The 23260-nt window shown below is 41.4% G+C and overlaps 2 protein-coding genes across 2 annotated transcripts in view; both read left to right on the forward strand.

Moving 5' to 3' along the window:
• Window positions 1–637: 637 nt before the first annotated feature.
• LOC136429479 (cytochrome P450 2J6-like) lies at window positions 638–6686 on the forward strand. The gene is made up of 7 exons (XM_066419311.1): window positions 638–1077; window positions 1910–2052; window positions 2386–2584; window positions 2783–3069; window positions 3872–4060; window positions 5783–5918; window positions 6505–6686. Exons 1-7 carry the CDS (start codon window positions 672–674, stop codon window positions 6684–6686), a joined length of 1542 nt encoding a protein of 513 aa, XP_066275408.1. The 5' UTR covers window positions 638–671.
• Window positions 6687–11605: 4919 nt separating this feature from the next.
• LOC136431240 (low-density lipoprotein receptor-related protein 6-like) overlaps window positions 11606–23260 on the forward strand; it is a 55615-nt gene continuing 43960 nt past the window's right edge. The window contains exon 1 of the mRNA XM_066422566.1: window positions 11606–11809. Coding sequence (XP_066278663.1) covers window positions 11755–11809 — 55 coding nt within the window. The 5' untranslated portion in view covers window positions 11606–11754. The remainder of the gene's footprint in view (window positions 11810–23260) is intronic.

Consider the following 23260-nt stretch of genomic DNA (forward strand, 5'->3'; position numbering starts at 1 on the left):
GGAGAGAGCAGAAGACAATGGAAAATCTAGGACCGATGGAGGACAGAAAAAAGAAGTGGTAGGAAACACATATCAGAATAAACTAAACTCATTTCAAATCAAACAGGCTGCTGTTGTGTTAATATTCCTTACATGTATGGTGGTATTTTCAGTGTGATAGCCCCAGTGACCTCTCTGTACCTACCAAAGTGGGTGTGTACACGCCCAACGTAGGTGTGTACACGCACAAACTAGGTGTGTACACGCACAAACTAGGTGTGTACACGCACAAAGTAGGTGTGTACACGCCCAAAGTTGGTGAGTGCACGCCAAAGTTGGTGTGCGCACGCCCAAACTAGGTGTGTGCCGCTCATTGTTTCTGTCGGCTACGGTTATTTTTCCTAGCCTGTCTGACCTTATTGTAAAAGATCGAGTTTCCGTAATTGTTTCACACACGGCTTACTCTGCGTTACTGTACCGCTTGTCTCTATAAGACCATCCCGTCCAGTTGACAAAATAATATAGGGATACTTTGTAGAGGGACTGAGCTTGCCTCATGAGCTCAATCGACCAAAGGTTGCAAATAGTAACTCTATCGCCGGCTAATATAACTCCTCTGGCAAATTATTAACCTATTTGGCTACCTGAGCAACTGTCATTTTGCGTATTTGGCTAATTATTTCTGACACCAAATGGGGTCAGATAAAGACTACTTGGCTGCCGCAATGGTGCAGGTCTTGGTGCTCCCTGATCGTTTCCCGTTCACCATCATGGACGTGTCTGTCCTACTCGTTTTTATCGTCACCTTCGTGTTAGCTGCGAGGTTTCTAAAGAAGGTTAAGAATCCAGGAAACCTGCCTCCATCGGCGCCTGGAGGCTGGCCCCTGCTGCACCACCTACCAACACTGTTCAAGAGAGATTTCCGTCTAGAGCTTGACAAGTGGGCCAGAGAGCTCGGTGATGTTTACCATGTCAATTTTGTGGTTATTGAAATGTACGTCGTGAGTGGATACACGGCTCTCAGGGAAATGATGGAGACCGATGCGTTTTCTACACGGCTTGAGGGAAGTGCCTCGGCTATTGCCGATGGTGATCAGGGTAGGTGTTGTGTGATTCACTCCGAGTGGACTGCTCCTATGTTAACGCTATCTACACCGGGGGGAGGGGGCTAAAATTTCCTCGCCAACTTTGACGCCCTATACCCCTTGTAAGACATGTGCTAGGACTACTAAACTTGGTGACTTTTCTTAGAATTTAGTTAAGTTTATTTTGTGTTACCATGGCAACGGGTTTCTGACAGGCATATTTTGCGAAATTCACAAATTTTGGGTTAAACAATGAGGTTTCAAGGCTATCTTGCTCCGCCACATTTGTTTTCATACATTATAAGATCCTATGTAATCTTGTGTAGCTCGAATAATCAAATATTCATGAATTATGCTAATTTGATGACGTCATCGGTCAAAATCCAAGATGGCGGACAGCATCAAAATTTTAGGTATAAACAGGCTTTTGCCCCTTCAAATTCGTCCATACCTACTATGTTTTCAACAAAAACATCAAATCAACGTATCTAGTCTCTTTTGTTTTATAGTGTTTTGGGGTCATAAGTAGAAAAAATTGTATTTTCAAAAATTTTTTCACGATCGCCTATCCAAGATGGCGGATACCAAGGGACAGCTAAAGGCATATGACGTCATTCTATGACGTCATAAGCATGGAGCAAATATTTACATAATTCTATGACGTCATATGCCTGGAGCAAATAGTTACATAATACTGAACATTTTTGTGACAGTTTGATAACTTATTCGACAGACCCGGTGTCAATTCATGCTTCTAGGATTCTCATATTTTGGACATATGCTCACAAAAAGGTCAAGAACTGAAAGGTAAATAAGCAAATAACGTCTTGCTTTTGTTCGACTAGACATCTTAATGGCTCCTTACGGAGAAGTCTTCAAGGAACGACGGAGGTTTGCAACCAGTGTCTTGAGACGACTTGGGGTGAAGATGGGCCGAGGGAGCATACAAGATCAAATTCAAGAGGAGGCGAGTTCTATATGTCTTAAGGTATGAAGGTTTACCTTATCGTAAGTAATTAACAATTTACAGAGTACGTATACGTACAAGTACAGAACAATTTTTCTGACAAATTCATGTTTCCCTCTCAGTCCTGTCCCATATTCAATGTCAGAGTTTAATGCAAACAAGTTAAAGGCACACTATGTAAGATTTTGGCGCAAAAATTGAAATCATTCTTGCGAATAAATCTTAATGTGAATGACAGGTACTGACATGTACAACCCCTTTTCAGCATATTTTCTTCATTATTTCGTCTATTTTTGGTGTTTGTGAACTGTGCAAAAACTAAATTTTTAAACAAAAACCATTCCTCTCCAAAAGATCTCCAAATACAGCGAGCGGCCGTTTGACGTCTCGGCCGACCTGACAACAGCCGTGGGGAACATCATCTGCGCCCTGGTCTTCGGGAAACGGTTTGACTACGGGGATACCAGGTTCCAGCATCTGCAGGCGACGATGAAGAATCTTGGAGCCGAGTTGGTCAAATGGAAGGCTCCTTTTGTTACTTACATTCCGAAAGGCGAGTATGCGATTGACTGTACAATGACGCCGACTCTTTTAAAAAACAGATGGCAAACTATAGGTAGCTAGCTGCCAATAACCACACAACTTACTTAATGCATTCAACAAAATGAAAAAAAGGACGGGTTTAGTAACAACTTTCGCTGTAAAAGGCCATCAGTTGCTACATTTTAAAACTGTTTCTCTTGTAACACAGTTCAAGATCCAGTCGCGGGACTGCGTTTCCATGCCAAGAAACTACAACAGTTCATCCGAGAAGAAATAGGTCGACACCGCCTGAATCTGGACCCGGAGGATCCACGAGACTTCATAGACTACTGCCTGCTCCAACTGGCCCAACAGGATGAAGGCGGCACCTGGCTGAAGGAAGACAACGTGGTGTACATTATCCAGGACCTTTTCATAGCAGGGACGGACACCACGGCTGCCACACTGACGTGGGCATTGCTCTACATGGTCCTCTACCCTGATGTACAGCAGAAGGTTGTAGAAAATGACTTTATTACATAATCATTGCAATTTGCATGTGGTAATATCTTCTTATGTAAAAGATGATAAGGAAAAGTGGACGATACATCCTTTATGACGATATTGTTTTCATTTTTCATTTGTTTTTCAGCCTTTGTCAGATGTATGAAAAAGATAAAGCGATTCTTGCAATCGCCTCTTTACTAGTACTTTATAAACGGCAAAAGGAATAGCTGTTTGAATAGCTATGGCACTTTTGACTTTGAATATACTCTGCCTAGATACCAGATGAATATCTTCAGTAAATCCTGGTAGAGCTGCAGATCTCCAATGCTAAAACAGACTGGCAATATGACATAAATGTACAACTGAAAAACGCAATTATAATGTCAAGTGGGTGGTGTTTGATACTGTTCATGTGTTTGTTTGTTTGCTTGTTTGTTTGTTTGTTGGTTGGTTGGTTAGTTAGTTATTGTTTGTCTTTAGTTAAAATCCTCCCACACCATTATTGATGTATAGGGCGGTGCACATCTCCGTTTCATAGCCCTGGGCCACACTGTGGTGCAATCACTGTAGCAGGGGGCTAGTCCACTGGCAGTGAAGTGTGTTTAACTTCCATACTGTTTCAGAAGTACCATTTATATAAAGTCTTTGGTATGACTCAATGCGCCTCTTGTCCAGAGATGTCCTACCTGGGGCTTGAACCCCAGTACTTCTGGTCCAAGTTATTTGAACCAGATGTGGTGAGAGGCAGAAGGCGCAGACCACTACACCACAGGGACACCACATTGTTTGTCTTTACTGTGGTGTTATACAGGTCCAGGCTGAACTTGACAGTGTGCTTGGCGCCACCAAGCCGAGTCTGGCGCACAGAGATCAGCTTCCCTACACCACCGCCACAATCATGGAGGCCCAGCGGATCCGACACATCGCACCAGTGCTGTTTCTTCGCCAGGCTGATGAGTCAAACTCCCTCCGTGGTTTTGACATTGCGAAGGGAACAATTGTAATATTTGTTACATGAAATATTGCTCAGAACTCAGTAAACATAATTACTTCTTTGAGGCAGTTACATTGCAGAAATTAGTACTGATCTAAAAGGCATGTCCTTTGCACCAAGCTGAAAACAACTCAGTATAAACTATGCAAACGATGTCTTATTGAACGGAATTGTCACGCCTACAATACGTCTTTCTTTAATGTACATTTCTTCCACTCAGTCCAGATCTAACCGTCTTTACCTTTTTATCTTCGCCGAGTATTAGTACTCGGGGAAGATTATGTTTTCGGTTGAAAAATCTGTTGGGTGGGTCTGTATGTATGTCAGGAGCATAACTCAAGAAAACTTCAATGAATCTTTATGATTTTTGGTAGGTGTGTAGTGGTTGTGCAAAGGAAGGTCAAGTTCGAAAATGGTTCACCTTGCGTTTTTCAACAGTACTGCAGCGGACTTTGAATTTTGTGTGTTTGTATGTAGGCAAAAAAAAGTGACGGAAACGTTGATGGATCTTCATGAATTTTTGCAGGTGTGTAGATGTTGTAGAAACGGAGGTCAAGTTCAAAAATGGTTCCCCTGGCATTTTCCGTCGGTACTGCAGCGGGCTTTGTGTGTATGTGTATTTGTATGTCGCCAACATAACTCGAGAAGCTGTCGATGGTTCTGCATGATACTTAGTGGGTGGGTAAGGTTTACAGAAAGGAAGGTCAAGTTCGATAATGGGCCTTCTAGCGGGTATCTAAAGTATTGCAGCGGAGCTTCAAAGTTTGGGGTGAAATTTTCTGGAGGCGCCGGGTTCATGATTTTTTTATAGTGGATGGATCTTGAGGCAGGGAACAAGTGGTGTAAGTTTGGGCCTCTTGACGACTTGTTTTGAGCTGCAGTGGGCCTTTATGTATGAAACTTTGGAGGAGGATAACTCATGCAGGGTTTGGTGTATCTTTATTGCTTTTGGTACGCAGGTACCTTAGGTGATGATTAACATAATGAAATGTATAGTATGCAAATTGGGACTTCATTTACATAATTAAAGAGAGTAATGTATAATCCCATTGAAAGCTGTTACTCGACCTCAATTCAGGGACACTTGGAGGATTGCCTGGCTTGGGATTTAGGTCACCCAGCTGTGTTTCAGCTGTGCGCCCTTCATTTGGTAATAACTCAATAAGGGGTCAATGGATCATCATGATTTTTGGTTTGTTAATAGCTTAAGTTATAATTTGATTTAGATAGATGGTTATTATGCATATGGGAGCCAATATGCATAATTGATGAGGAAAAACCATAATTCCATAGTGATCAATGGCAGGAATTCGATACTTGTAGCATCTGAAAGTTCATTAAACTTGTTACATATATCAGCAGTTTTTTTCAGCACACTCTACACATATACTAGTCCTGTACCACCAAATGATTTTTAACACTATCTAGACTGGACTCATTCTCCCCCCCCCCCCCCCCCCCCCCCATCATAACTTTCAAACGGTATGGTGCATGATCAAATTTGCAGCGGGTGATAAGCATGTAAATATTAATCACTCTCCATAATAAGCCTTGATTATTTGGCGAAGATAAAGTGTTCGTGGAACTCTAGTTTCATTCTTAGATATTAAAAATGATATGTTTCATTACCAGGCTATTTAAACATGTTCTTCAATTGCCAATCCAGACATCGCAATTGTTTATTAAAACGGACCAGGGTTTTTTTTCTTCTCTCTCTTTCCAAACCAGCTGTTTCCGAACCTGAGGTCCGTCCACATGGACCCTGTCGCCTGGCCCGACCCGGAAGTATTTGACCCCAGCCGGTTCCTAGATGCGGACGGCAAGGTTGTGAACAACCTGCCGTCATTCCTACCATTCTCTGCAGGTACCTTCTAGATGCGATTCTCTTATCTGTTTATCTACGCCGCGTATATGTTTTGGAGGTCGTTGACCATGATTACAGGTTGTGTAGCGAAACCTTTGTTGGACTCGTTGGCATGTGTGGTGGCCGCCATCTTGAATTGTGACGTCACAGGGTCGCCATACAATTTTATTGGGTTGGGTGTTTTTTGGGGGTCGCTAGCGTTCTCTCGGCCCACACAACTATCACACATTCAACTCAAATAAAAAGAAAAATTCAATACCAATTCATGTTTATAAAAATACCCCGTAATCGCTTATCTAACCTAGCAAACCTGAAGTATATGTAGCACAAATACTTAACTCTAGTTTCAATTTCTGATCAGTCTCTTGAATTTCCACAAACAGTGTGTGTTGTTAAATACAAACATGCCACCCACAACAAACAGCTTTACAGAGCATCAACTTTGCTGATATGATTTACAACATTGTGTTACATATTCCAGGCGGACAATCTTTTTTCGACAAGTCGAATTGATTACTAAAGATCTACATTTTACCAATAAAATCAGCAAACTCTTTTCACAACCCCTCCTGTTTTTAATTTCAAGGTCGTAGGAACTGCTTAGGTGAGCAGCTGGCGAAGATGGAACTCTTCCTCCTGTTCTCCACCATCCTGCAGCACTTCGCACTGAAGCTGCCAGAGGGCGCCCCTACACCTTCCACCGAAGGGATCTTCAAGTCACTGAGCATGGCGCCTGCACCTTTCCAACTTTGTGCCGTTTCTCGCTGATCTGTATAAAATGATAAACGTGTAGTGAACCATGTGATGTCCATAACCAGCAGGGAGAAGATGATAACGTGAAGAATGTTCTGTTTGTTTTATCATAGATGATGTTTTCCCAAGTAAACAAATGATGAATAGTCCTGTAACTTGTCACAGGTGTGAAAAAATATTCGAACATGGTTAAAGGCACCCAGAGCATTTTATGAGGCTTGAAAACTGGAAATATTCTAGTTGCTGTAATATTTATGAAATTTACATTTGATGCCACTGTTTACAACATTTGCGTGCGGATTTCTTATCAAAAGTGCTCAAAAGCGGCACAAAAATAAGCAACATGGTGATCTTTTAGTTTCACGCGCCTAGTGTAAATAGACAGATACCATAGCCCCGCCCACATCCGTCAAAACGTAGAAATGCAAAATTTAAACATCAACGTGCAAATATTTGATGGACATGCAGTCACTCTCTCATTGGTCGAACCGCTAATTATGATGGACAGTCAGGATCAGTCTATAGGGCTTGTAGTTTCTATCAGTTCTCACCAAACAAAGACATCGTATCTTTGCTCCTTTAATGTCGATATGTAATGGTATGGTGTTATTGAAACTTACTATGTGTAGGAATGACTGGAAATTGGAGTTTTTATATTCAAGTTTAAAGCCTCATAAAATGCTCTGGATGCCTTTAAGAGCGATGTGTGATGCAAGTTAAGGGGCTAGTAGATCAGTATCAGTACCGCTTAACGCTACTTTTTCGTTGACTTATTTAACTATTTGACTTAAATTCTATTCTATTATAGAACGCGATGTTAAGGACATGATGAGCCTATATGATTTTTCGTTGTGATTAGTTGATGTTATAATTGAGAATGTAACGAATTTAGTTTTTAATGTCTAGATCTATCTATCTATCTATCTATCTATCAAATATATAAGTATCTATCTATCGATTTATCTATATATCTATTTAGATTTATAATTGAATTCTATCTATATATATATCTATAATCTATACACCAATATATCTATATACAGTGTATCTATACATCTATATATGTATCTATGTATCAACTAGTGTCGATATACAGTGGATAGTATATAATCGCAAAGCTTTACAGCATTTGCTATGGTCTAAAGTTTAACCAGTCCCAACCGCTTTAAGTTACAGGTTTGCGTGGCAAAACCTTTGTTGGATCCGTTACGTTGGCATGTGTGGTGGCCGCCATCTTCATTTTGTGACGTTGCAGGGTAGTCATACCATTTTATTGGGAAGGGTGTTTTTTGGGGTCGCTAGCGTTCTCTCTATTTTTAACAAATCGGCACACAACTATCACACATTCAACTCAAATAAAAAGAAAAAAAAATCAATACCAATTCATATTCATAAAATGATCCCGTAATCACTAAACTAACATAGCAAACCTGAAGTATATGTAATCTGCAGTAACTGCCGTCATTACATAAGACGTGACTTATCAAAACTGTCTTAGTGTCCGTGAATAATTTCATCAGGTTACAATGGCCTGTTGCTTAACAGTATCTATGGATGTAACAATACGTTACGTTTGGGACTGCATTGTTAGCAGTAACACCTAGCTTCAGTGCACTGTGAACTAGTCAGTATTGCCCTGAGGAAGATTACAGACTGTCATCGAAACGTCGGCTCTTGTAAAATACTTGGTTGTGAATAAAAGAACCTTGCTATTCTGTCTTAGTGTCATCTCACATTCGTGAGGTAACTTAAATTTTTCCCGGCAAAAGAACCTGGCCCCGATAGATTGAAAATCGCGAGTCAAAATAATTGACGCTGGCGCCGCCCGTGAGGACCGGTACAGCAAATGAGGCTAGTAATACAGCACTATGTTTCAGTCTGCCAAATAACCAAGGCTCTTTTGGCGCTCTCTGCATTTATATATAATAACTTGTTGCCAACAGCTAATCTGAGAACAACTCTTAAAGCTATAGTTAAACATAGGCTCGAAAATGTTCTTACGTGCTAGTACCCGGCTGGAGCCGGGTGGTCCACGTTAAATGATATGTAATTTTGGGATTTTCTTGGCGCCGTAAAATCGCCGTATCCCTGGCAATTTCCGTCATATTGTACCAGACATTAACATATCACACCTCAATCGGCGCCTTTGCATTTTATAGCTAAAACATTATTAAGTAGAAGTGCAGACTTTTCTTTGGTTTGAATAAAACGTAAGATAGACACACTTCAAAATAGCGAATGATCTAGTTTATGACACTTGGTTATAATCTTCACGCAGCGCAGCGGGTTATTTTGCTTGCCGTTTTGCGACCTTCCACGCTTCTATGTCTATTTCAAGTGGTACGCGCTTTCTCGCCTGAAATTGTGATTTTTTTAAAATCATTAAGAAAGATAACAATTGCCAAGTTGGCGCAAATGGAGGCAATCACTGCAAATATCTTAATGTTGAATTTTTAATCATTGTATATTTGTTTTTAAGTCAGTGGCAACACTGCGATTTCCAATAAAGCTGCCTTGTATTTGATTTGGAGACGAAACTGAGAATCACGGTGACATTTCAGGTGCGGCCATTTTGCAAATATAGAGGTCACGTATTTTACCCGTGGGTCGCACGTCACTGTGACCGCGAGGAAAAACAAAATTGGCGAAAATTCGCAAAGTATACTTTTTGCGGAGAAGACAGAAGAGACTCGGGAGCCTTGATAGGTTTGGAAAGCCTCTACCAGGCTCCGCTGATCGCTGGGAAAACGTTGGTCGCCGCTATAGCGGACTACCCTTGGCATACTATTCACTCTATTTGGCCGATTTCTACAATTTTCCCATCGATCAGCGGAGCCTGGTAGAGGCTAAGGTTCTGATACGAGGCTACGAAGTTGCAATTGGTGCAACAACTAGGCGCAGTCAAGTGAGATACTGTCCATGGACGTGAGGGCCTGCAAGCCTTACCGTGAAACGAGGCAGGTAACTAATTGTGCCTGTCCCTTCTTCAGGTAAACAAACTAAATCAGGTGATTTTCGTTTCCACTTGATTACGGCTCTCTACACAACACGACGTCACGTACTATAACCCAACTAAGAGAGTGCAGGGCTATGTTATACGGACGACCGGGCTTCTGACTCCGATTTGAGTCCACGCCTTCAAACTAGATCTGACAATCTCACCTCAAGTGACACGTTAAAGTCATTATATGCATCATGGACCCAGCAAATTCGGTCAATGCCCTCCTATGACACTTTCTGTACAACGGCCTTCAACCGAAACACACTAGACCGACTGCCCTACTATTGCATTTGTACTAATTGCTTCGGGAGACAGCGCTCGTATTGTCTTGTCATAATTATGGTAATTAGCTCCGGCGCCATCTTAGTGCGTCATCTTGAATACGTCAGATCCAAACGTTTAATTGCTTGTCAGGTAATGTCCGGCCCCCATGCCCGTATAAGGCGCAGCGTACACCGCAACTACTCTCCAAGCAGAGGTTGTGGGGGGAAAATGTAACCTTCTTATCATGTAGCCCGTTTTTTGTCAGCGCTCCCTGGCAAAAAAACGTAATCTCCAAGCAGATATATCGGTGGCATGCAAGGCAATATCCGAAGGGCCAACCAGTACCGGTGGCTTTTGGTACTGGTTGGCTACTACTGGTTGTCCCTTTTGACACTGCCTTGCCACCGACAGATCTGCTTGGAGACTACATACAAAAAACGGACCATATGATATAAAGAAGGCCACAATTTTCCCCAACAACTTCTGCTTGGAGAGTACATCACAGCCACTTACCTGTCTTACTAAGTCTACTTTAATCACCTACTTACTTACTCATCTTCCCGATGGTAGGTGTGAGTTGCGTGGGTAGTAAAAGCTGAGGTGACCTGCATAACATCTGTGTTAGACATCTAATGACACTAATGACAGAAATGATGAAGGGGGAAAACAACTGCTTGCCAGTACGTGCGCTTTTACATGTACACCTCTTTAGGTTGTCAAGTCATCGCAGTTGTTGATAGCCTTGCATAGCCAGAACGTGTACAATGGTATATCAATTAGTCACGGAATTTGAATGTTTTTATGATGTATGTCAAGACGTCGGTAGTATTTTCCTTGTGTTTTTAAGATATAAATTTGATATTGTACAGTGTAGGCTATTCAGCTTTTAGCTGCCATGTTACACTTCTTAAGAAACCATTCATTCATCCGATTTAACCTCCATGCTTTGGGAGAATTAGTACCAAAAGAGAAAAAAATAAAAGAAAAGCACAACAATATTTTTTTGAAATAAAAACACGGATGTGCGAATTCCCCTTTCGCTTATGATAGGGTAGAAAACGAAGGTTACATAGTAGACGAAACGCAGGAAAAGTCAGAAGTGTTGTAGTTGTCAAGCCAGAAATTTATTGCAATATGAAAAGTTTTTCAATAACTCAAGATCATATTTGTCGGAACAAAATGCAATTTGACAATCTCTAGAAAAGAAGTAATGTAGGCTTCAACGCGTTTCTCCTGTTATGATATAAAATACAACAAAAGACACAAAACGTAAAAAAAAGAAGAAAATGAATACTTCTAACCATATATTGTGTATTTTCTTGATATGCATTTTCAATTTTCAATTTTCGCAAACAGCCCGGCCGGGCACCGGATTTGAAATGGGACCGGAGCATAAATAAAATGCCAGTTGGCAAAATCTGCTGTCTTCTGAGTCGCCGCTAGGTGATGTCCCGTCACAATGTAGTCCTTGTGTATTTTCTTGATATGCATTTTTTATTTTTCATTTTCGCAAACAGCCCGGCGGGCCCCGGATTTGTAAAATGGGGCCGAAGCATTATAAAATGGTTGGTCCAAAATCTGCAGTCTTCTGAGTCACCGCTAGGTGATGTCCCGTCACAATGTAGTCCCCTTGGCGGACGTATGAGCTGTGCCCCTAAGTGGTGCGTGGTGCGGCGACTGCTCCCCGTGTATCCATGCGCCCAAGAATAGTGGTGACTTGTGAGGAGTTCTCCAGCCGGGGAGGGCAGCCTTAAGGACTTGACCGATGCCTAGCCAAGACAGCCCGAGCCCTGTAGGACACCAGTGTCGGTGTAAGAGATGATGGCCAGGGCAGGGTTGCTGCTGCTCGGCAGCCTGTGCGCGGCTTTCCAAGGTAAGCGTGCCGGGGCGATGGGGGTTTGCGGCCCGCTGGAGGTCTGCTTGAGTGCCCGTGAAAAGACTCCCCTTGCCGCGCTTCGAGTCGCGGGTAAACTCACCCCGTTTTCCCTCTCAAACCACCTTTCTAGACAGCTAGTGTTGAGGATATGATAGTCTAAAGTTAGTGAAGAATTGTGAATTCAAATCCTACGATCGTAAGGCTGGAAGTGATGTTGTTTTTCAGAGTGGGGTCGGGGTTGACTAACTCTGAATGGGGGGACTGGCTGTAAGTGATACCTTCCCGAACTGCCCAGATTTTCCTCTAATAATCCCGCTAGAGAGGATTTGTTCACGATTTTCTTGTATAAAACATGTTCCTTGATGGGTTAGGATGTTATTTTGTGATCTCAGCGGTTGCGATCACCGTGTAAAAAGTGTAAAATGTGGGCAAGTGTTGAATGTCATCATGTGTAAACGATCGGCCGCCATCTTGGAAGTAAGAGGCACGGGGGCCATCCTAGCACCGACATCCACACACGAACCCGCCGATTCCTCCCCTCCTGCGCACCCTAGCCACCAAGGAACCAGCTAGTTTCTTAGCAGTGTCTTTAAGGGTCGTAAGAAGCTGTGTAAGAAAACGTAAAGTTGTAGGAAGAAGGCAGGAGAAGCAGGAATGTGGGTTGGTCACGTGACCAACAACAATAACAACAGTCAGGCTGCAGTGTGGAGCTCACTTTTGTGTGTTGTTTGTTAGAGGCAGAAGGCAACAACATTTCTCGTTTTACTCAACAAAAACACGATTTTACATCCCTTGTGTCCTCTCAGGACAGTCTTGAGGTCTGAGACAATGATTTTTCCCTCTTCAGAGAGCCAAACTGGCTTGATTATTCAAATATCTGCATTGCACAAAAAGCAAAAAAAAATCTGGCAGTCATTGGTGAAGCAATAAAAACACAGAGGCAAGAATCATACTGCAAGATTTCTGTAATTTTCAAAGATAAGCAGAACATGTTTCGAACCGAATGTGGGCGAGGTTTTATCCCGCATGTTTTCGGCCGAAAGATCACTCCTGTGATTTTCATGATTATTGTCAATTACCAAAACAAATGAGCGATTTCCTGTGTTATTGTGAAGGTATCAAGTCATGCCTTTCCTTTTAAGTTCTGTAGCCTTCCAAGGCGGGAAATATGTATTGTTACGTGTTTGACTTTCAGCGTACCTACATACGCGTCACAAGTTCCCTTTTGGGTAGCACAAAATGGCAAAAGCACAAACATGCAGACCTTTTATTTTTCTATTGGCAGATTCAGTTTTGTCAGCTGTACCAAATCGTTTACCCCACTGGGATTTTCTTGCAAATCTGTTGATAAATCCTTACCTTACCACAAGTCATCATGAAATATGTAGCGAGATTTGATATCTAGTATTAGTCATACCACAAACAGATGACCGTATGCTTGTGAGTGAATAATATAAGTATGAAATATAGATGTTTCGGGGAGCGATTATCTTTTCAGCCCAATCCTTTTGAAACCGCACAAGTACTTGTTGCTGGAACCACATAATGGAATAATATATCTAGATTATTGATTAGATAAACCATATGCCAGGAATAATGTAGTCATATCCTGATGGCACGGGTATCTCGGCTCCTAATTTTCCCTCCCTTTCCTTCCGACCTACCGTATGAAGGAAGCTTCTGTATCCAGATAAAAGCCGACATCCTACATATTCTGGCAGCTTACGATGTACTTTGGTGGTGTAGCATGGCAACATGTAAGGGAGACTCTGATTCGTGTATGTACGGTTGGTCTCGATCACCCTGTAATGTATTGATGTGCATGGCAAGTACTGTAGGCATATGGTGTATGCCATTCGCTTTACTAAATCATGTGATTGGGAACACTTGAATCCTAGAAAAAGCTTCATAACAAACAAGCAAAAAAATTATGTCATAGAAAATAACGCGGAATAGAAAGCCCAAACGTTGAAAATAACACCATTTTCCCAGCCTCTACCAGGCCCCGCGGATCGCTGGGAAAAATAGTAGAAATTGGCAAAATGGAGTGAATTGTATGAAGGGAGTCGGCTACGGAGAGATGGTCCAATATGCAATCCTGCAAGTGAAACCCTGGCAAATATTCTCCATATAACCGGCGTAGTTAGTCTGGTAGAGACTACCAATTTCCGAGGGCAGCAAATATGGTACAAATGATCACACTTATGTTTGCACACTCATATTTGAAAGTTTTACGGCATTATCAAACCTTGGGGGTTGTTTGTATAATAATAGATACAGATAGCCTAAAAAAAACTTGAAGGACACTCCCCACCCTGAATGAAAACCAGGTTTGTGAGGTAGGCTTGTGAGATGAGGACCTCTGTAACACTAGCTCATTGTAGAGTCACCGTGGTTGTCACCTCTGGCTGGAGGAAAAGGGTTCAAGCTGTTGCGGGGAGGGGGAAGGTCAGGTACAAACCAGCATCAGTTTCAATGGCAGATAAAAAATGAGCCTCGTCTGGGGTGGTGAGAGCTATACGTTTTGTTTTACGGGGTTTTGAAGACCTTTTCCAACTGCTAAAAAATGAGCCTCGTCTGCTGTGGTGAGAACTCTACGTTTTGTTTTACGGGGTTGTGAAGACCTTTTCCAACTGCTAAAAACTAAAAAAGGAGCCTCATCTGCTGTGATGAGAGATGTACGTTTTGTTTGACGGGGTTTGTGAAGACCCTTTCCAACTACAAGTGTAGATTTTAGGGGTCAAGTTTTTCGTATTGCATATCCAAAATTTGGGTAGAATGTTGCATGTCCTTTCAGTGCAGTTGCTCATAAATTTGCGGCAAAAAATGTCCAACCGTCATTTCTATTAGAAATTATTGCAGAATGTGAAAAAGAAATTAAGAAGAGATTGTCACTCACGCACTTTAAATTTTTCTCTATTTTCATATATACAATACCCATTCCTATGATGATCTTGGTAAATGTCTTGTTAATGTAAGAAGAATTGTCATTTTTTGTTTGTATTGAGATGTTGAGAAAGAAGGTATGCATGTAGATATATGTATGTATAGGCTATAGCTTCGTGTGATGACGATGTGTTGTCATTAACTAAGAGTTTGTTTCTGAACACGTCAGAAATGCAGTATGGTACCTGTTTCAGGTACTGGGTAAAGGGAGGTGGTTTGGTTTCACGTAACGGAACTCTTTCGTGCTAATGGACCTCGTATCCATAACATGTTTGAAACAGTAGAAGCATCAGAGAAACCCCTACAAACTGACTGTGAATACTCTGCCATTGCCCTATTATACAGATAGTAACATAAACACAGAGTTTGACGTTACTTTGGAGGTTTGATTTTGCTCCGTTCAGCTTTTTCTAAAAGCAGCGGTTAAGTTACAACTTTGAACTAAAGTGCCTAGTCCATGTTGACAGTTGGTAAAGAAGTGGCCGACCCCAAACTCTTTTCACATTTAGGCTGCCACATTTGAAAAGTCCCAGGACTTAAAAGGTTAGAAATAGGTCAACTGTTTTAATGATCAATTGTGGAGCACTTGGTTACTTGTATGGAAGAATTAGAGGAAGCGAAGAGAGGACCAGGTATTTAAAAGGTTATGTAGCAAGCTGTAATGGTGGATTTATAGTGTACGGATGCCTCTCTGGCCAAGACTGTTTTTCCCAGTTCAAAATGCTTGATCAGGAGCATCTGATGTTGACTTCTAACAATAATAAATAATGACAGTTGAGGGGTCTGCTTTAAATCAGACCCTTCTTTACTTCAAGTCAGTAACCTCAATCTGATTGGTTAAGGCTGGTGATTGATAAAACTCAAGGTCAAATCGTGTGGTGATTTTTTCATTATTCTCAAGGAGGAAAATCTGTAAATTATTTTGACAAAAGCGACGTCTTGTCTAGCAAATGCTTTGGAATTCTTTCCAGCTGCCTAGTTGTGAAACATTTTTGTAATTTTGAGGATAATATTTCCAATTCCATGAATCAAAATATAGACCCAGATACTGGTCCAAACTTATTGACTATTCCAAAATGACCTCTGAAGTAAGACGCTTTCTGTGACTTTCTCTTTACTAATTGCTTGTCTGAAAGATACTTGTTACACATTTGTCATTTTGATGGTATCTCTCTAACCAGCGGTTTCTTGCAAAAATAAACAAATAGCAAGGCCTCAGTTTTATAGCAGCCTGCTGCATAGCCTTTTTACGTGGAGAAAACGAAGGGTCCAAGTAAGTTTTCGTGACACTTCAAAAACCTTGTGGCAGGTTGACATGTCTGATTGGTTGTGTGACATTGAAGGGACAGTCCAAGTCACCCTTCATTGGTTGGTGTGTTGCCTGGAATGCACCACAAATAGAGGGGTGTTGGGGGGAAAATAGCGCCAGGTGTCGACAGATATCCATCAGAATAACTATACAGTTGTGGCCACATGTCCCCTTGTCAGGTCCTCATGAACAATGAAATAAGGAAAATTGGAAGACAGTTTTTTTTTTTTGCGAATTTCTGCAGTTAATTAAACTTAAAAGCATTTATGTATGTAGTTTGCTTGAACAACTGAATTCAAAGCATTGACTTCATCTTTGGTCTAAGCAATTTCCTCACTAGCCGTGGATGGTCGATCAAGGATAGGATTTGTGGTCGCCTGCCCATCAACTGATGATGATGATGATGATGATGGTAATGATGACACTCACTCTATTGGTGTCATTACTTGATGCTCACAACAAGTTTAAATACTTATTACGTATCCTGAACCAAAACCCATGAACTAACTTAGGAAGAAGCACAAAGTTTTAGACCATCAAAACCTCAAAACCGCAGTGTTCTTTCCCCTATGTTAGAATTGTCGAATCTGACCCTAATTCCTGCAAACCCCTTGGCAGGATGTGGCGACCTTGAGTGCACACACATTGACCTTGAGTCAGTGGGCAGGAAGAGATGGGACATATGTGGTCTCCTCCATTCATTTGGGTCCTACCAAGACTTCCATTCACAACAGATGGACCACCCCCCTCCCCCTTCCTAACAACCAGACCCCTATCTTCCTGCCGGGATGTTAACATTTCTGGTTGGTAACTTATCATCAGACAAGGGACTACAGTAAAAGGAAGAGAAGATCATAATTCAGATTCAATGTTCATCTTTTAAAAACGTTTTAGATGAAAACCAACCAACCAACCAAACAAGGTGTTGTATGATGTAAAAACACAAGCAGGCAGATCATTGTCTGTCTGTCAGAATCCCAAATTTGCAAACCCATTCCTTGCTCCAACTCCAAGATTTAAAAGGTCATTCATAGCTGTACTGAAAGTCGAACTCTAAGCCATAGTTTTAAAACATAATGCAATAGAGGAGAGAAAGTTGTTTTTTAAATTGTAACAGCACAGTTGAAGGGACCTTACCATGTCTTTTTCTGACATAAAGGAGGGCCTGCATGGGGGGTCCCGACAACGCTCTACGGTAAATTCGGAGGGCCGGCTACGTAATACACTAAATTCAGAAAGCCCCTCTACGCTAAATTCAGAAAGCCCCCCCTACGCTCTACGCTAAATTATGGAGTGGTCGGCAACACTCTACGTAAATTAAAACGGCCGATTACGCTCTACGTAGAAGGGCATGCAGACCCTCATAAAGTTATACAGTATTTCCTATAGTCTATTGTGGCCAGGCGTACTTGTAGTCCAACTGTTGGTTGTCACTCATTACCAATGTTTATGTTTACCAGTTGGCCTTGTGACAGCTCCCAAGGGACATGCATGCCGTCATAAGCATGGCCTTCAAAATATGTTCAGAAAATGTGAAAGGTATTTTAGAAGGGTTAACCGTGAGGGCAGGAAATAGAAGGTAAAAAAAGGTTTTGTGTCGCCAAACGTGTAATTATTTTTGCAGGAAATTTTTACAACTGTTGGCATTGTGTCTTCTATGAAAGGGTGTGAAAAATACACCTTTGATCCATTGTTTAAACATTGTCTGCTAGAGACACTGTTTTGTGTAGGTTTTTGTATATTAACTCCTTATGGACTAGACACATGATTTGCATGTGTATGGGACCTAAAGGGAAGAATACACATTGGAAATGACCCCCACATATGGCAGTGTTTTCCATAGACTGAGAGGAACACAGTCAGTGCATGTACTGTTGCCGTGATACATGTATATGTGCAGTGTTGCCATTGTGCAAAGAAATCTTATCATAAGGCCGCACCAATGTGATTTCTTGGTTTACTTAACAGAATTTTTGAAAAAATGCTAGATTGGAATATCAACAGGAAAACAGAATCTCAGAGGAAAGTTTGTACTTTGATGCACACAGTTTCAGGGGGAGAACAGGGTCAGGTGCAAGTTTTCACCCCAGCTTTCTGTTTTAATGATGTCCTCGTGCTAGAATTTGAAGAAAAAAAATCAATTAACCAAGAAATTAAATTGGTGTGGCCTTATGCCTGGAAAGTCAATAGTTGTTTGCATATGAAACTTGTGTGATATTGCTATTAATCTATCCAAAACTGACAGAAGAGAATAGCTAGCAATTCATAAATAGAGTCTTGGACTTCGACAATCAGGTCCAAAAGTAACATGAAACGTGAGGAATATATTTTCAAAATATACTTGAAGATCAATACACAACAGCAGATTCACTTTATATCTGTATCTATATAGCCGGTATAACCCCCATTCGGCGTGACATACCAGCTTTGCAGGCACGCGGCGCAGCAGCTGGTTATATTACGCTGAACGACCTGTCACGTCTAACCTTCGCATATCTAACTGCATGCATTGTTTAAAGCTGTCTAATGAGGATGCTTCCACGGTACTTGGTTGTAAAGTTCCACCCTACGATCGTTCTAGGAAAATACGAATTTTTGAACACATCAATCCTAGGTTGAAAAGTCTGATACTTAAAGGCATGGCTATTTCTTGTCCTTTTCTGAGATCACATGCACACCGACAGTGGCTAAAAGGAAATTACAGCTCATGCAGTCATAGTAAAGAAATCTTCAAATCCACTCATCTTATGTGACTAGTATAAGTTATCCTTTGTAACCAAAGATGACATCATTTACTGATGACAGGTAAATTATGGGTGGGAGACTAGCTCTGATTCATTCCCCGAAAGGAGTGGGTTTGCCGTAACTTTCTTATGGAGTGTCAAGGTCGAGATTAGGGATCAAAGAACTTGCTGGTCACTCTCTGTGTCACTCACAAACCATGAATCAGTTCAATATGTGGAGTTAACCAGACGTGTACTTTGGCTTCCTCTCACAAGTACATGTATACCTGAAGGAACCTTCCTTTGAGTAATGAGGACCATGTTTCTCTTCCTGTATTCTTCATCTGACCTTCTTGTACTGCCAGAGGGACTTGGGAGGGCTCAAAATTCATTTTTGAAAAGAGCTGGTGCGTCTTACCTAGAAATTTAGTTCACAACATAAGATAAGGCCACACCAATTTAATTTCTTGGTTAACAGATTTTTTTTGTTGATTTTAGCACAAGGACATCATTAAAACAGAAAGCTGGGGTGAAAACTTGCACCTGACCCTGTTCACTCCCTGAAACTGTGTGCACCAAAGTACAAACTTTCCTCAGGGATTCTGTTTTCATGTTGATTTTCCAATCTAGTGTTTTTTAAACATTTCTGTTAACCAAGAAATTAAATTGGTGTGGCCTCACTAAAGTAGAGGTGCCTCTGTAAAAAAGTTCAATCTGTAATTCTATAGTTAACTTCAAAACTTCAACAATAAATACACATCAAAGTCAAAGTACAACAAAGGTTAAATTGTTTTTCTGATACTTAGATTTTAAGAACATTCTGTATACTTACGAGTGTGCAATAGTACCTTTACCTTGTAGCCAACAAAGATATCTAGGTACACTGGTGCTTCCATGGTCAAAGATTATCTACACAGCTCCAATTTTGGGTGCACATGCACCCAGGTTCGGGCGTCAGACTTTGTGGAGCCAGGCAGGGCTACTCAAACATATTGTTTGGAATCCAACCTTTGGTTTTTCTAGAAGCTTTTTTAATTGTAGAGTCCATTCCGAGTCACCACGAGGGTTTTATAATAATATTTGTAATCATTTTGAAAAATTTCTAATAAAAGAATATCTGACTGACAATAGTTCAAAATTTTTCGAAAAGATCAAATACAAAAATATGAATTTATTTGAATTTAATTAGATAATTTAGAAATATTTTGAAAGTTACTGCACAAAAACCTCTTTATTTGTAATTGTAATAATTTCTAAACATATCCATGAATTATATTTTGCTTTGAATGGTTATGCCAAATATCAATTTCAAAACGTGTTTAATGACACCAACAACTCTTTGATGACATTTATTCGCCGGATATTGCGAAGCATGGTTTTACCAAAATATCAAATCCAAAACGTTTGTTTAATGCCACCAACAGCGACTCTTTGTTGACCTTTTATGTCTCCAGACGAGCGAAAGTGTCACACTGAGAGCCTAACCAACCAGAGAGACTACCAGACAACTCTGTGCTCTACTCAATAACCTTCGCCACAAATCAGTCTGCCCCTACTACCATCCAGCAGGGTGGTGTAACTCAAAACAGTTCCTCAGTACCCAGGGCTCGAAATTCATTTTTGGCAATAGGTGCACTGGTGCAAATAAGTTTGGTGCACAGCAAGAATTTTTTGGGTGCACCACAAAATTATGTTGAATGTCAGCAAAACATAATTACAAAGTTTAACACTCTTAAGAACTTCAATCTGTTTCTATATAGCAAACTTCAAAATTGCAAACAAGTGATACATCAAATAAAGTACAACTGTTACAAAAGGTTATATTGCTTTTTCTGATACTTACATTTCAAGAATATTCTGTATACTAGTGTACAATAGTACCTTTACCCTATAGCCAACAAAAATATCTAGGTGCACCAGTGCACCCACAGTCAAGAATTAGGTGCACAGCTCCAATTTTGGGTGTACACAGGTGCACATGCACCCAGTATTTCGAGCCCTGGTACCCCACCCTGTAACAGTTCTACGCAGTGCTACAACAGGACTAACAAACCCAGCACTAATGTACACCAAATTTGGAGGAGCTTTCATTTGAGCTTCCCGCAATAAACAAGCTGTCAAAGACTGCGAGGAAATAACTGAAGAAGTAAAGAAGAAGTGATAACTGAAAAGAGTAGTTAAACGCAGTAAGGCAGCCAAGGGTGGCTGAGCCAAACTTGTGTTCCTACAAGCTAGAATAGCCTGGGGGAGTAGGGAGTGGTGGGATGGGGTCACCTGGCTTCCCCTGCCCTGTTGTTTGGGAGAAGTTGAGTGTGAGTTTGTGTCATTATCAATCGGAAGCGGGGCATTTGAGGTTCATGAGTTAGAATAGGACTACTTGTCGGACATATTGAGCCAGTAATAACTTCCTATTTTCTTTGTGTCACATTTTTTCAAGGTAACTACAATTTCAGAAGTCGAAAGGTTTTTAAAAACTGGTCAAATTTGTCTAATGGGTTGAGATAAAAACGTGTATGAGTTTCTGAAGTGTCAAAAATCGTGTGTAGAGTTTTTCTGGTGCTTGCAAAATTTTTCCTTTCGCTATGAAATCAGTAACTATTGTTGTTATAATTCAAAGAAATATACATATATTAGCAAGTTATGGTATAGTTAACAACCAATAGCTTGACTGTTTTCAAATCGTCCCTATGAAACGCTAAATAGATCTTCATGTGGCAGCTTGAAGTTGTCAAGCATAGCATTGTTGTTTGGATAGAAATTAAATCTTCACTGTTGGAATTGACCATTTTCAGTTGCCAGAGGTCTATCCTTGCAATGAAATTCCCCGCATAGAAATAAGTGGACAGTTGTAAGTTTTCTGTGCCTTTAAAATTGTGGCGTAAACATAAGGTAGATTTTGTCGCGAGTGACCCGTGTGCCCCCCACCCCGTGAGTCCTCTGAAAATGGGGGGAAAAAAGTAGGGCTGGTATTTTTAAACATGGGCAAAGTAAGACATCAGTACGCCAAAAGGTTCCATTCATGCCACGCAAGCCATTAACATATTTAGTCTCTTTGAAAAATTTTCCTTTCATCCTTGGCCTGACCCCTGTGACCCCCCGCTGCCCTTTGACCTGTAGAGTGCTGGGCGAGGTGTCATTAAAGAACAACAAATTGCCATTAGTGTTGGCGAGGGGAACTTGTGTGTGTCCTTGGTAAAACATTCCCCATCTGAAGTGCAGCTGCCGACCGGTTTAGAAAGGCAAAAATATGCCACGAGAAAACCTCTAAATCAAACCTTTCTCCGAATGAAATCTGTAACATTGTGTTGTGTTGTACATGCGGTGTCTACCAAGTCTGTTTCTAGAAGAAGGAGAGAAAAAAAGGTGGTCGTTATTTTGAACAATCGTAGAAAAACTTGTTTTTATGTTTGTTTGTACCTGCGGGCGTTTTAATGTTGACTCTGTCTGTAGCGGCTCCAACCTGGATACAGGCCAGTCGTTAGGGCCTGATGTAAGGCGCTCGGAATGTCCCGCGAGGGACCGGCCGCGCCAAGGCTGCGCTAGCCTGGAGCAAGTCGTGTCCAACTCTGTATCAGTCTTACTGCCATGACAGGTCCTTTGTGGCCGACCCACATCTATTATATACCTCATTTGTTCTGTGCCACGGAACTGCTAACAGCTAGTCCCCACTTTCCTTTGTGCCATAAATATGAATGTATTTGCCGAGCCCGCGGGCCCTTTTCGGCTCCCTCCGCCTGCCTCAGTGAAAAATGAAGACTCCAAACGGCATTGTTCCGTAGGAAAGCGTACTGCGGGCGGCTCCAGCCACCTGAACTACCAAGATTTGGTTGTCACACATTGCTAATGAGATGGAATGAAAGCATTGCCCTCCTTTCTTTCGCCTTCTGCGGCAGCCTTTTTGGCTGCCCCGTGTGGCAGTGAGCCTCTTGTTGTGCAAATGTCGTTTGACAGGCGGGGAAAGGAGCGCATTGTGCCTCCTCTGGCCCTGGGAAAAGTCGTGCCATTTCATCTTTGTTCCAAACCAGCCAACGTCTTCATTGCAAACAATCGGAAATAGGCCATTAGGAGAGCGGTGCATGAGCCAGTGGTGCAGGAATGCCTGGCTGGTTCAATAGTAGTCACTCCAGTTTGGGGTTTATCAAAAAATCTCCCTCCCATAGTTCGGGAGAAATGAGGGATCACTTTGCCTAGTGCCTGCAAACAATGCGGTCTTTTGTCCGCCACAATTTAAGGTAATTTTGTGGGGGTGGGCGTGAGTCAAATCAGATGGACAGTGTTTTCAGGACTTCTGTTAAGGTGTTTCTCTCCTTAAAAGTACATAAAGTACATTTCGTCATTAGAAAGTTTGACGAGGATAAGACTTAAACAAAATTATGTTTTCTATAAGAAAAGAAAAACAATATGCATGTTGCTTTTGTCATACAATCCTCTTTTTTTTGGAGAAATTGTCATTCTTGCCTGCATGCTATG

The sequence above is a fragment of the Branchiostoma lanceolatum genome, chromosome 3 (genome assembly GCF_035083965.1).
Source record: "Branchiostoma lanceolatum isolate klBraLanc5 chromosome 3, klBraLanc5.hap2, whole genome shotgun sequence".
NCBI lineage: Eukaryota > Metazoa > Chordata > Leptocardii > Amphioxiformes > Branchiostomatidae > Branchiostoma > Branchiostoma lanceolatum.